The sequence below is a fragment of the Hippoglossus hippoglossus genome, chromosome 2, assembly GCF_009819705.1.
Source record: "Hippoglossus hippoglossus isolate fHipHip1 chromosome 2, fHipHip1.pri, whole genome shotgun sequence".
NCBI classification, from domain to species: domain Eukaryota; kingdom Metazoa; phylum Chordata; class Actinopteri; order Pleuronectiformes; family Pleuronectidae; genus Hippoglossus; species Hippoglossus hippoglossus.
In genome coordinates, this window is record NC_047152.1 from 8639463 (window position 1) to 8654491 (window position 15029).

Consider the following 15029-nt stretch of genomic DNA (forward strand, 5'->3'; position numbering starts at 1 on the left):
CTGAGCACCTCAAATTAAAGCCTGTCAGTCAAACGCTCCCTCTGCATCACCTGGAAATAGTCCAGAGTGGGGGCGACAGGTTACACACAGCTCATGAGTCCGGAGGATTTTTCTCTCAAAGTGGCACAAGTTTTATGAGCTGAAACTGCCTCAAATGTCATTTAAAGGAATTGAATGTTTAACATCGTTAGAAAAACACGGGAACGCACACAAACCCTTTAGAGATTATTCACACGACATGATTAGGAACAGGTACTTCATCACTTTTACTTTGACAATGTATTCATGCGGCATTTGCAATGCCCAGGACACCACAGGCGGCACCCTGCACCCCTGAGGCGACGGCGATGAAGGTTATAACATATCAATGAGTCCCAGGGCACATTGGTGACATTTCTGGAGACGGGAAAGAAATGGCGACATCTTGGTTGAAGGGCCTTGAGCTGAAGTGGTTTTGACGTACACCTGTGGTGCCCCTCGGTCTCTCTCTGCCAGCGGAGCGCCAGCTACAGAGCGGAGGCAAAGGCCATCCCTTCACACACACACGTTTAAAGTTAATTACTAATTTTAAAAAACAAAAACTATTATTATTAGAGTTGTATTTATTGTGTGAATAAAAAGACACAGAAGCATAAAGGCACCGATCACAGACAGAGAAATAAATTATTCTGCAGTTTTACATTTTCTGCTTTGAGCTGATTTCAGACCTGCACTGAAGTCTGGACGTTTTCCTGAAATTTTCTGGAGGAGCTGGTTGTGAGAACGCAAATGCTCGAGTCAATTGCTCCAGAGATTTTCCAGAACTTTCCCTGCAAGCCTCCTCATGAAAGGTCCGGAAAATATCAGAGTGAATCCATGTGAGGATACGGCAGGAAAATGAAGACGAAAAATGTATACGTCAATGTCCGGCCTCCTGCTGCTCTACAGGCTCCGCCCCTCACCTGAATGTTCCCCACATGTTCCTGTTGTTGTGAACGAGTCGGACTGTTTTTCTCCAGAGTCTGAAAACTGCTCAGCTTATAGTTTTTGGCTTTAGGGGAAAAAACTGAATTGGCTTCTAGATTTGAAAACCTCATAATAAAATGATTCTGAATGCTAAAAAGACAAACCGACACCGAGGAGCCTTAATGACTCATTTAGAAAACATTACATTTCCATGAAAGCCCTGTTAAACGCTTTTTAAAATCAAATCTCTTATTTTTCTTTTAATGGTTTGTTTGATTTGATTAAAATCCCTTTATTTGAATGAATTAAAATGCTAAAAACGAGGATTCTCCTCCAGCGTCATCACCTGAAGACTCGTCAAACTAAGTAATTATTGTCATTCATCACATATCCTGCTTTGATTGAGTCACTCACCCAAGAGTCTCTCACAATCTTAAACTTCTTCCTGAAGCTTCGCCTCAAAGTCCTTAAAACCAGAAGCCTTGTTTCCTCTGTGATGATGACATGAGAGACTCCTTCCTCCAACTTCTGCTCCACTCTGCCTCCATGGTAACGGAACTCCAGCGCCCTGATGTCCAAACAGGACCCAGCTATGGCGGTTTTGGTTTCTCCTACGTCAGCACAGCTGTCCATGTAAACCCTGAAGGGTCTGAACATGCTGGTGGGAAGGTCGTCCCAGCTGTAATGCTGCTCCACCTGCCCGACGTTCGCGGCCGCCTGCTGGTTGCCGCTGCCGATGCGGTTGAACACCTCACGCAGCTGCTGCTCGTCCGTGTCCACGTGGTAGCTGTCGCCGTAGCTGTCGTACTCCTTGGCGAAGTGCTCCCTGGTGGAGGGCGACATGTGGATCATGTGGTGCGGTTGCCATGGGACCACTTCCTTCTGTTGCAGGCACTCCAGCAGCCAGGACGCCCAAACCATGTCGTGCTTGTTGGCCGAAATCAGGTTCTTGACGCGCATGTTCTCCACGCCGGCGACCACACAGTAGGTGTCACGTCCGGGGTTTTGAACCACGATTCCTCCGCACCTAACATGGACAGAACACCAGATATTTACAATATGATATTTTGTAAAAACTTAAAGCTATTTTCATATTTTTTTAATAAATAAACTGAGGTCTAACGTTTTTTCAGCCGCCAACATTGAAGTGCAGCATTTAAAAAACAGATAATTACGTCTATGGTTTCAACAAATTACTGATTCACAGCTTTTCATCGTACCTGACGACGCCCTTTTCCAGCTCGGCCTTGGGATGATCCTCGGTGCCGTTCAGGACGCAGAACTCCACATCCTCAAACATATCCGTCTCCTTGGTAACCCCGGAGAGGTCCTGAGGCTTAAAGTGGTCGATGAGGCCGACCACCTTCTTGGGTTTGGGCGCCACCTTGCGCTTCTTCTTCTGTGGTTCCTCGTTGTTGATGCTGAGGTGGCGCGAGGCGAGTTTCCCCAGCGCCTTGCTGCGGAACTGGTCCAGCTCCGCCAGCGTCATGCACTGGTGCCACTCTTTGTCATCGCGGATCTTCTCGATCCTTGGGAAGCGCAGGGTGCAGCTGGTTCTGTACATGTCGCTGCCGACTATCTCCGCCGCCTTCACTTGGATGATGACAGAATTGCAGGGCTCGATGTAGACTTCTGGCTTCTCTGTTGCACACAGGATGGAGGCTGGGGGGTCATTTTTCCGGTAAACCTTCCAGTGCTTGGCGAGCTTCAAACCAAGGTCGTACAGCTCCTTCATGGTGTAGCCGGAGCCGATGCGACAGAACGAGTGAAACACTGAGGGTTTCTCTCCAGGCTTCGGAGCCTCAGCAACGCCACATAAGAAGTGGGACATCATGCCGCCTCGTCTCCCCTTCCCCCAGTAGCCGCCAACGATCACCAGGTCGAGTTCATCCATCAAGCCATCGACATATTCTGGCTTTATCTTCAGCCATCCTTCCCCTCGTTTGTCGGGTTTGTAGATGGATAAAGGATCCTTCACCATGATCCCCTCTTCTCGGCTGTCTATGGCATCGTTGAGGGCATTCACCACCTCTTGCATGGTTCTGGCATCGCTCTTCTGCACCAGTTGAATCCTTCCTTTAACTGGCGTGAACACTGTGTTAATGACCTCGTAGCGCTTCTTCAGCGTTTCATTGCCAAACTTCTGGTTATTGATTAGCAACACGTCAAACACACAGAAGCAAGTCTGCAACCCAGAGTCGTCCATCAGCTTCTTGATGTCGAACTTGCTCCCTTTCTGCATGAAGGTCTCTGTGGTCGAGTTGTACGCCATCATCTCCCCATCGAGGATACAGTTCACGACATGACTTTTAAACACATTATGGATGTGAGGTGTCAGCGAGCCCTCCAGTGGCGATCCTCCAAACTGCTGCGTGTATTCAAAAGCATTCCGAGTGAAGTATTTGTACACGTCTCCGTCTTTGTGCAGCTGGATTCGCTCCCCGTCCAGCTTGGTCTGGATGTAAAAGGGGCTGTTGCCCATCTGTTTCTCCACATTGCGGATGTTAGCCATAGCTGCTAACATGGGCTTGAAGGCAGAGAAAAGCCCGATGGAGGCTTCACTCAGAGACAAGGACGGGTCGTGGAGCTGCTGGCAAACCTTGTTCAAGTCTGTGTTGACGTTGTAGAGTTCAGCAGCATCTGGGTGGAAGACTTGGAGAACAGTTTCTTTGCTGACCCCGAGCTTCATGTCCTTCAGAATCATCCTGATGAGCCACTTCTGCTCGAGGGCGGAGCTCTGGGTGATGATGTGCAGCAGACTCTTCTTCACAAGATCGTTCTGCTTGCTCCCATTGTTGATCGCCACCGAGTCCAGAAAGTCGTTGACTTCTTTGATGCTGAGGCTTCCTTGGCTGGTGCATCGCTTCTTCAGCACAAAGTACGCCATGCCCGCAAAGTCTCCAGCTTCCCCCTGGGACGTGGTCGGAGCTCTGTAGTTCAACAGCTTATTGGCCTCTGGGCCGTTCTGTGGGAGGCCTAACACGTTGATGTAGAGTTTCGCCAACATGTTCTCCTTGATGCCATAAGCCATCCGCTCTCGTTCGAACGAGGGAACGACGAGGCGCATGGCTGGGTAGAACGAGTCAGTGGTCTTGGGATTGTCTTTGTGGAGGGCCGAGTGAAACTTCCTCCACGACTCCATGAAATCTCTGAGGATCTTGGATTTATCAGGACGGAGTTTAGACTTCTGGATTTTCTCTAGAGTGGTGCACAGGTGAAGGAAAGGAACCTGAGCTCCAACAGACGGTTCTGCAGCAGCGTCACTCGTGGAAGGTCCCTCCATGGTGAGATCTGTAACAGAGGAAACGAGCTGAATAATCAATTCTGACAGATTCACATTGAGGGGAGCTGGTGATGGAGGATTTAATACTGAACAGAGACATAAATATACGTTTAAATATATTTACATCAACACAAGGAGAGAAAACTACAACTCCAGTGATATTTTCAAAATAAAAGTCACAGTTGTCGAATTATGCCCGGACATGTTTGGTCAATAGACTGAATAAAAACGGTTTGTCCAGATAAATGAGTAACATTTTATATTTGTATATTATATATATGGTTTTTTAAATCACCTTAATGTGATTTTATCTTCACACAAAACAAAACGTGGATAAACGAAGCGTTTTAATTCGTTTTATTTTAAAAACAAATCGCTCTTTAACTCAGTTTGAAGCCCAGCGACGACACATGTTGTAAAATTAACATTACAATTAACTATTAACCATAAAATTCGCCATTACCTTCTTTATTTCCTCCAAACAAACAAAAACACAGAGAGAGAGAAAGTCCACTTCCTTTTTGTCAAAGCAGGTACCTGAGTTTAAAGCGTCCCCCTGGAAACACGAGCCGAACATTAGTTCCGATACCGCGTCGATTCCTTTTGTTGTTTTGAAAAAGTCGTCACATTTTAAACACGTCACATCTTTTAATGTTTCATCTGAAATGATTAATTATGTCTGTGATGTAAGTTTATCTGAGTGCTGCGCGCTGTTGTACACGTTTTTATATTAAACTGCATTTCCCCTGCTTGTGCGTTTACTGTAATCATCCTCAACAACAACAATAATAATACAAATAATAATATTAATTATTAACTGTATTTTCTTGACAGTAATACAAGTAAATACACATTTAAAGGATTAATGAATTAATTACATCTCATAGCCACTTTTCTGTGATTCCAGTTTATGAAAAAGTGTCCCTAATATTTTATCCATATTTTTTTATGAAGCTTTAGATTCAGTTTTATATTTAAAATTAGAAAAACATGTCAGTCCTGCGTTTCCTCCTTTTCACCACCAGAGGGTGCATGAACAGAATATCACAATTCATCATATTTCTAGTTTTATCTTATCTTACATCTCGTAGACACTTTTCTGTGACTCCAGTTTATGAAAAAGTGTCCCTAATATTTTATCCATATTTTTTTTTGAAGCTTTAGATTCAGTTTTATATTTAAAATTAGAAAAACATGTCAGTCCTGCGTTTCCTTCTTTTCACCACCAGAGGGTGCATGAACAAAAAATCACAATTCATCATATTTCTAGTTTTATCTTATCTTACATCTCGTAGACACTTTTCTGTGACTCCAGTTTATGAAAAAGTGTCCCTAATATTTTATCCATATTTTTTTTTGAAGCTTTAGATTCAGTTTTATATTTAAAATTAGAAAAACATGTCAGTCCTGCGTTTCCTCCTTTTCACCACCAGAGGGTGCATGAACAGAATATCACAATTCATCATATTTCTAGTTTTATCTTATCTTACATCTCGTAGACACTTTTCTGTAATTCCAGTTCATGAAAAAGTGTCCCTAATATTTTATCCATATTTTTTTATGAAGCTTTAGATTCAGTTTTATATTTAAAATTAGAAAAACATGTCAGTCCTGGGTTTCCTTCTTTTCACCACCAGAGGGTGCATGAACAGAATATCACAATTCATCATATTTCTAGTTTTATCTTATCTTACATCTCGTAGACACTTTTCTGTGATTCCAGTTTATGAAAAAGTGTCCCTAATATTTTATCCATATTTTTTTATGAAGCTTTAGATTCAATTTTATATTTAAAATTACAATTTCAATAGGGCCTCCCACTGTTCGGTGCTCGGGCCCTAATTAATGATGATTTGTCAGTACTTACATTTGCCACCAGAAGGCACAACGAAGACGGCGCTACAGTACAATTACACACATTCAGGTAATGTTGATTGCTTGCTGCAGCCACCAGGGGGCGCAATGTGTCTGTGCAAGAGGAGCAGGGCTGCATGGAGCTCTGGGTCACATGACAGCCAGGGTTGTTTACTTCTCTGCTGCTGCTGCTGCAGTGGAGGATGCTGGGAGATGTGTGTGGAGGTAGTGATCCTACACTACACACACTGTGAGCCGTGCAGGGGGGGGGAGAGGGAGGCTGTGCAATGTGTGTGTCTGTGCACTGTGTGTGTGTGTGTGTGCATGCACCTGTCCTGATGTGAGTGTAGTGGGTGATGTCGTGCACACACACACACACACACACACACACACACACACACACACACACACACACACACACACACACACACACGCACTGCAGTAACTGGCCTGTCATGCTGTCATGCAGCAGCACAGGGGAGTTACATAAGCCCTGCTGGATGTGCTGCTGCACTGCAACGAGCTGTGACCTACAAGACAGTAAACAACTGACGTCACTGCTTCCGTGGCACGCATCACCTCCTACCAGCACCTAGAGGGGGGGGGGGGGGGGGGGGGTGGGGGGACTTAGTGAGAGTTTGCCAGTGAGGCACAGGGGGGGGATTGGTCAGAGTAACAGAGCTAAAGTCCTCCTGGACGTGGCCGATGATGAAGCAGAGAATACTCAGTAAAGTACTAAATATCATAACTGAATATGAGAGATGAAAAACTATGAACAAGAGACAAGTGTGCAAAGTTACAAAGTTGCAGTAGTTGTAGATTTAATCTATATTTATATAGGACTTTGCAAAACAGACATTTCAAAAATCAAAAACAACAATTGATAAAATCTAAAATCTAAAACCAGTGACGACAAATGATAAAACAGATAAAATAATAACATTTAATTTAAAAGTAAAGGCAAAAGAAAATGAAGCCATTTGGTATTGTTGTGTTTTGATAGACGACTCCAGGCTCCAGGCCCAGAGGCTGAAGCTACATGAGTGACGTGCAGTGTTCTCAGCACAGTGTGTACCCACATGTGTGACGTGTAATATGTGTTCCCAGCAGCTGTTTTATCAACACAATGGTTGCCAGAGAATGGTTTTGATGCTCCGGCGCCTCGAGGCCTGATTGAACTCCTCACTCATAATCTGACTCAAACGCCAGGAGAGCTGAGGACATGGAGCTCCTGTTCCCATGAGCCGCTCAACACAAAGCAGTTGCTCTGTCGGCGGGCTGGGTGCGGGCCAGGCCGGACCACAGGACACTACCCGCTGACCTTGGGCTAAAATTAGAGCAGCTTCACACATCGCCACGTCCCAGACTGTGGTCCATCCTCTTTTTTAAAACTTTTTAATATCTGTCTGTCTCTCCCCCTCTGTCATAACACGCTGTGTCATAACCGCTCTCCACATGAATCCCAGATCAAATCCTTGACCGCTCTCCGCTCCGCTCAGGCCGCCTGCGCCGTTACATCGTGTTGAGTAAGAGCGAACGCCACGGCGGCCCCTCGGTGACCCCGAGTCTGAGACAACGACCCCTGCACCTACAGGGTGAAGCAGATGGTCCCACACAGAAGGTCGAGGTCACGTTAGGAGACTGTACAACACCAACTGGGTATCAGCTGATCAGAGGGAAGATTTCTCATCATATGGTTACATAATGTTATGATGGGTTATTTATTCAAAAGGAATAAATCACAACAGGAACAAATTTTCCTCTGCACCATGTGTGATGAAGTGATTATGTTTTGGTGAAGGTCAAAGGTCAAAGGTCACTATGATCTCACAAACACCTTTCGCTTAATGGATTAATAAAATAATAATTAGCTGTCAGTTATATTGTCATTGTGAAGCTTCACGTCGTCCATCAACAACTTGTTTATCTGAGTCATTGTTTGATGAGTCGCTCGTTTTCATGTTCCAACCCGACTCCTCCCTCCTCAATCAACACCGAGAGCTGCTGTCATGCTGGAACTTACCTGTAGCATCTGACATGTGGGATCTGTGGATGTAAGATTACTCTGATCAGACGTGGCCCAGAATCATGACACATGAAGTCAGGTATTGATGAGACATTAAGTGATGAAGAGGAAGAGGAGGAGAGAGAAGACATTAGGTCACATAGACAGAAAACGCAGTGTTGTACAGTTCATTGCCAGGTTATCAGTCACACTGTATTTTGAACATTGCTGTTCTCTCATTATCTGTTTTCTCTGAACTCGGTGACAGTGATTCCTGCTCCCGTCCCGACCCTCAGCCGGGACGACACCGTCACCTTCACCTTCACCTTCACCTTCACCTTCACCTTCACCGTCACCTTCACCTTCACCGTCACCTTCACCTTCACCTTCACCTTCACCGTCACCTTCACCTTCACCGTCACCTTCACCTTCACCTTCACCGTCACCGTCACCTTCACCTTCACCTTCACCGTCACCTTCACCTTCACCTTCACCTTCAGTAGCAGCCGCCACAGTGAAAACAACATCTGCCTCTGATTCATCTGGTGCAAGATCAGATATGAAGCTCTGCTCCGAAACAACTGGTTACACATCAATCTAATTATATTGTTGTCAGGGAGAGTGACACCTTGGATCAGACTTTGATCCAAACCACACGAAGGTGCCAACACGCTGAGCCGGAAGTTTATCTTAAAATCTGTGGAACGGGGCGTGAGCTTCGAACGCATCCAGTGTCATTAGATTCCACTGAGTTCATTCATGTTCTTTAATTATTATCAAGGAGGTTGTTTGTTTGTTTGTCAACAGGAGAAAAGAACTAGTGATCATTAATAGACATTAATATGTAATGAAATACACTTTGGGGATATACCCAAAATAAATCTACTTAAGTAAAGTACAGATGCATGAAAAATTTACTTTATTACAACAATGAAGCTATTTGTTTAGTAGTTAGGGAGAACATTCACACGCTGCCAACAGGGGACCCTCACACTGGAGGAACTGGGGATCGAACCAGCAACCTTTTGGCTGTTTCAACAATAAGCCGCCTGAGACCCTGCTGACCTCCCAGCTTCAGCTCTCTCCTCAGTGGGGCAGAAAAAGAACGAGAGTGACGTGCACGTTGTGTTGGAAAGACAAATAGACGTTTCAAAGTTGACTCACAACACACAACAGGGACACGTCTTGTTTAGTTGTGTCATCACGAGGCGTGAAAGCAAAGGTCTCGCTCTGTTTACAGCAAACGTGACGTTAATAAGACGATGTGGTTTGGATTCTGTTTGGTGAACACCTCAGCGTCACAGGAGTCGTTCCTCGCTCCTGTCGAGCTCTCGGCTGTTTTGCACCTGCTGTTGATGTCCGAGGGAAGTGAACCCATGCAGGTCTCTTCCCTCGCTCAGGCCCTTTCTCCTGGATTCCACCGTGAGGCTCCTGGCGCGGCGTCTTTGCGTGCCACCACTCTCCATTAAGCCCCTCCGAATGTGTGTCTCCCTACGACTGTGGCCTGCTCGGTAAGCTTTAGCCTCATGGCTGGCGTGTTTGACGGATGATTTACTTGGCTGCCACGCACGCAAACATGCCCCCGCTGTGACCTCAGCTTGGTGGGTGATGTTGTGCTGCTTACGAAGATTCCTATAGGCACTAACCCATTCCCTCTAATAGGATTGGGCCCAGTTTCCAACTCCTGCAGACAGCTGCTGGTGAAAAGTTCATATGGGGAGCAGCTGTACTCCTGCTCCCACCTGGTGCAGGAAATCAATCATACTGGAAGTTGTTGAAGTATTTCCAGTGAAAAGTACATACCAAGAGAAATGGTTGCAACACGTCTGGTACAGTTCCACACGTGTTCGTCATGTATGCAGACGTCTATTTTTACATGCACCACGCTGACGTACTAAAATGGAAACAGCGGAATGAGCCCGTCGATAGCAGATGTGCTAAGTGACGTTCAGAGGGTGTTTACGAGCAGTTTGACCCATTCGGCCAGAGAGGAGACGGCCTCCATGGGAGAAATCTTTGGAAAGAAATATTGACCGGTGATACAGGAACACACATCGGGGGGGATCACGTCAGCGCCGCGTTTTCCACAAACATGGGGGGAAATTTCCATAGATGAGGCCGACTCTATGATGGCAACACACTGGTTAACGATGCCCGAGGCGAGTGTGTTTCCACTGTGTGTGTGTGTGTGTGTGTGTGTGTGTGTGTGTGTGTGTGTGTGTGTGTGTGTGTGTGTGTGTGTGTGTGTGTGTGTGTGTGTAAGCTGAGTGGGCCTTTATCTTTGTTGCTTGCCTGTCATAAAGGTTCAGGCGTCAGGCCACAGCGATCTCAAACGAGGTGTCAGAACTCGTGTGCACTGTGCATGTGTGTGTTGTAAAGATTAGTGGTGTGTACACAGGGTTATGTACTTTTGTTTGAATACAGTTTGGATATATGTCAGAGGCAAATTGTGTGTGAGTCTGTGTGTGTGTGTGTGTGTGTGTGTGTGTGTGTGTGTGTGTGTGTTGCCCTGTGGCCCAGGTAACAGAGTGACACGTACTTTCTGATAGATTAAGCCTTACATAACTCCACATTCCACTCAGCAGGTAAACAAGCACCGGGGCTAAGGTCAAAACCAGCGAGGCACCGGCTCCAGGCGCCGCGCCGATGGATTCAGACGTTGTTCCACATGTGGGGGGTGCAGCGACGAGGGAAACCTTCAGGAGACACGTTCATCAAAGATCTTAAAGAAATGGAAAGATAGATGATGAATAAATCCTCTCTGCATCTATTCCCACAGACTCAGGCTGATGGAATGATGAACTTTATTATTATAACACCCTGAGGGGAAGCAGGCTCAAACCACACCTGAACACACACACACACACACACACACACACACACACACACACACACGTAACATGACATATAAGCTGATTAATGTTAAATACACACATGGTTCTCATGCAGACGAGCCATAGGTGCCCACAGGTGTTCGACCTCCCTGATATATTTACAGAAATGAGATTACGGGAATGTGCAGGATTTAGTCTCAGTGTAACGTTCTGAGTCACTCAGGCAAATGAAATCCTGTAAGTAAATTCAAATGCTGTCATGTTATCAGTCAAATTTACAGCCAACGAATTGTACAACTGACTGCAAACGAAGGTTTATATGTTTGAGCTGCGTCTGGATGAAAAACACTGAATCCTATTTAGTGTGTTTGTATTTATTTGGTCTGAGTTTCAGCACTTTCATGCCCGAAGAGTCCAGATTAAAGGAATTAATACCACACAGTGAGTAATGCATTGTAATAATGCAAATGGAATCTAGATGCAAAACAGGTTTATGCCAGATTGTATGAAAACAATCTAAATGTTGCATGAGGTGAACAATGTGCAGCTTTTAGGTCACCAGCAGCAACATCATCTCAAATCCACTGAGTCAGATTGGTTGTGTGCTGCCTGTGGGCCACCCTCAATGTTAAACTGCCATGCTCTGCATTATAGGCTTAAGCTAATGCCTCATTAGCATCAATGTCTTCCTGACTCCGCTCTGGAGCAGCCCCCCCACTCGGACCTGTTAGCATCACTGCCAGCCACGCAGCAGCAGACTCCGGAGTGTGAGACGCAGCAGGAGAAGGCGTCACGTCACCGAGCTGCGCACAAACACATCAACAGCACAGTTTACAGTCAGATATCGTAGATTTATTCAGAGTTTTATTACAGAATCGGCAGAGAAACAGGACATATTTCTTGTAGCCGTGAGCCAGGAGAACAAACATCCATCAGGATGGGATTTTAACATCCTGCAGGCGAACGGTTCATGTCAACAGTTTTAAACGTGTCATACTTCCAACATTTACACATGCAAAGAGCTGACTGTCGTCAGAGCTGGGATTAGAGTTCAGCAAACATTGTGTTGGTGTGCAGCACCAGTGTGTGTTCACATGTCTCAGCCCGAGGCCGCCACTGACTCATGGAGGCCGACATGCTTTAGTCAGACGAGGCCGAGCCTTTTTAAAAACAACTTGTTTTTCTCCTCATCCCAAAACAATTTCCCATAAAATTAATATAGATTCAGTTCAAGATGAGCTGACACTCGTGAGTGATGTTTTAAACTTTGAAAAAATCTAATTTACGAATGTACAGAGGGAAGACAAACAGATGGAGCGGATATGAAGGAAGGGATGTTTATTCAGTATTTGGGATGAGTACTTCCATTCGGTACAAAAAACCCTGCACGCTAATGGGAGGATATGATAAGTTCTATTGTATCCTGAGGGGAAACCAGGCTCAACGTTCCTACTGCTGCTGCTACAAGAGGAAAACAGACTCTTACACACACAGAGGACAAACAACCTGATTCATGCACTTATCCACTTTGAAGCATTGAAACTTTACTTTCACGTTTTCTTAAGATTTCACACCAGATACATTCATTATGATTCTCACATTCATCTTTGTCAGTGCAATTCAACAGCTAATGCTAATACTGTATCTTTCATATCTTATATTTCTATTTCATTGATATCTTTTTTAGGTCCTTGTGTTGCATGTTCACTTCTTATTTCTTTAGTGATCTCATCTCATCTTATCTTATCTTATCTTATCTTAATTTATATCATCTTATATACATCAGTTCCAAAACACATACACATATATATGTATGGAGCATCAAAGCACTTTGCCTTATTGACGTTCAGTCCGATCTGTGGAGCTGGAGATCAAAGTGGTGCTGGTGATACCACACAGTGAGTAATGCATTGTAATAATGCAAATAGAATCTAGATGGAAAACAGGTTTATGCCGGATTGTATGAAAACAATCTAAATGTTGCATGAGGTGAACAATGTGCAGCTTTTAGGTCACCAGCAGCAACATCATCTCAAATCCACTGAGTCAGATTGGTTGTGTGCTGCCTGTGGGCCACCCTCAATGTTAAACTGCCATGCTCTGCATTATAGGCTTAAGCTAATGCCTCATTAGCATCAATGTCTTCCTGACTCCGCTCTGGAGCAGCCCCCCCACTCGGACCTGTTAGCATCACTGCCAGCCACGCAGCAGCAGACTCCGGAGTGTGAGACGCAGCAGGAGAAGGCGTCACGTCACCGAGCTGCGCACAAACACATCAACAGCACAGTTTAAAAAAAGATTAGTTTAATTCAACAGGCATAACAGCATAGTAATATGGTCTAAAAATGTGAGGGGTGTTTGTTCTTCAGAAACACATGGACACATATTCTGGATTACTTCAGCATGAGGGTGTGTTCACATCAAACATGTTTGGTGTGGTCAAATTCCTGAGTTGTACTCATGTGTGTGAAGAGGTGGCACCTGAAAACTGTTAGAAAAGCTTTTACAACTCACTGTGACTTTTATTTATCAGGGATGTAAGTGGAGAGGTTAAAGCTGCATTAACACAAACTGTGCAAACAGTAGTAAATGGTCATTATCTCTTTACAGCTCAGTGTGTCTTGGAACACAGATGGAAACAAGGATAAGCCGACTGGGTTTATATACGTGACTTTATGTGTGCATGTAAATCACCATAACTCCTAATCTCCGATCGTGTGGTTTGGTTTTTCATTGTGACGGAACGTACTTAAAACTCGGATGTCACGTATAGAGGCTGTGTTTACTATGGATTAAGTGTAAAGCCAGAAATCTGTGGAACGTTATTATTCACGCTATAGGGGACATGGCTCTAGCAATGACTTGTATTTAAAGACCGCCCCCATTCTGTGGCATGGCCGCAGTGACCTGGGATCTTGAGGTGATACATCCACATCCTGTTAACAGGTCCCTTAATGCTCTCTGATTTCGATTTCACGCCCAGGTCCTGCCGGGGCACACACCTCGAAGACAGCATGGCACCCTGGCCAAGGGAGAACACTGGCTCTACTCAAAGAGCATTACTGGTTGGCAAGAAGTCCCATCAGTCCGCTGCTGGATTACTCTTCCCAATTAGCCAAGCTTCCAGCCTGAAGACTCTTTGGTCATTTCTGCACCATATTGGATACCAACCCACCCACGTCTCCAGCACCTAAAACCCACCCTCCTCCCGCCTCGGCCCCCAATGGTCGTGCACAGAATATCCTCTGAGGTCTTTTGGGTTTTTCAGCTTCTATTAGCTCCAATTCCAACATGATCCACTTGTTATTTGTGGGCGAAGGCTTTAAGCTTTACACAAAATAGCATATTTTTGCTACTTAACCCAGCATTCGCCCAACTGATGAAGCATCACGTGATTTTTAGATTATTTTGTGTGGCATTTTTAAAATATATGTCAGTATGTTATATTTCCATGTGGGAGGACAGGAGCTGTGTGCATCTCCTTTGTACAACCAGCGCCGGCTACTGTAAGTGGGTCACAGTTCCGCCCTGCTGCTGCGTGGCGGAGTTCAATGAGCCTGACTGAAACCCTCCTTAGACTGATTCAGGGAGAAATAATGGGGCCAGCAACTCCCAATCCCCTCAAGAGCCGCGACGCAGCACGGCAGCAAGCTGGCAGGGAGGCCCAGCGGAGCACGAGGTGGATGAGGTTACCAAAGGAGCAGTTATTTGCTCTGTAAGACCCGCTCACATGCTTGTAATCCACAGTGAATACCACAGAGTCTGATGTGGGAGCATCAAGTCCACAGGTTTCCATTTTGAAATATCAGCTGTCACATGCATGTTGACAGAGAGCCTGTAGTGTGTTTGTGTGTGTAATCAAATCAACAAAGTCCACTTCCTTGACACTGCAGTGTTCGGACAACAAGCCAAACTGTTTCTACACAACAACCCCGCTTTGGAAAGCGATGCGTGACATTGGAAATTTCCTGATCTTCTAAGAAATGTCACGAGTGAAGCAAATCAAGCTCCTGTGACCATGACACAGATTCCATGGCTCCAGCATCACAGCTGTGATGAATTATTTCTTGTGTGTGCACAACCATGTGATTGTGAATTCTAATTTGGG

The 15029-nt window shown here is 45.2% G+C and overlaps 1 protein-coding gene across 1 annotated transcript; it reads right to left on the reverse strand.

Moving 5' to 3' along the window:
• Nucleotides 1-934: 934 nt before the first annotated feature.
• On the reverse strand, nt 935-4784 carry lig4 (ligase IV, DNA, ATP-dependent). The gene is made up of 3 exons (XM_034606460.1): nt 4692-4784; nt 2166-4236; nt 935-1972 (listed from the first exon to the last, which is right to left on the reverse strand). Exons 2-3 carry the CDS (start codon nt 4226-4228, stop codon nt 1303-1305), a joined length of 2733 nt encoding a protein of 910 aa, XP_034462351.1. The 5' UTR covers nt 4229-4236; nt 4692-4784; the 3' UTR covers nt 935-1302.
• Nucleotides 4785-15029: the final 10245 nt, after the last annotated feature.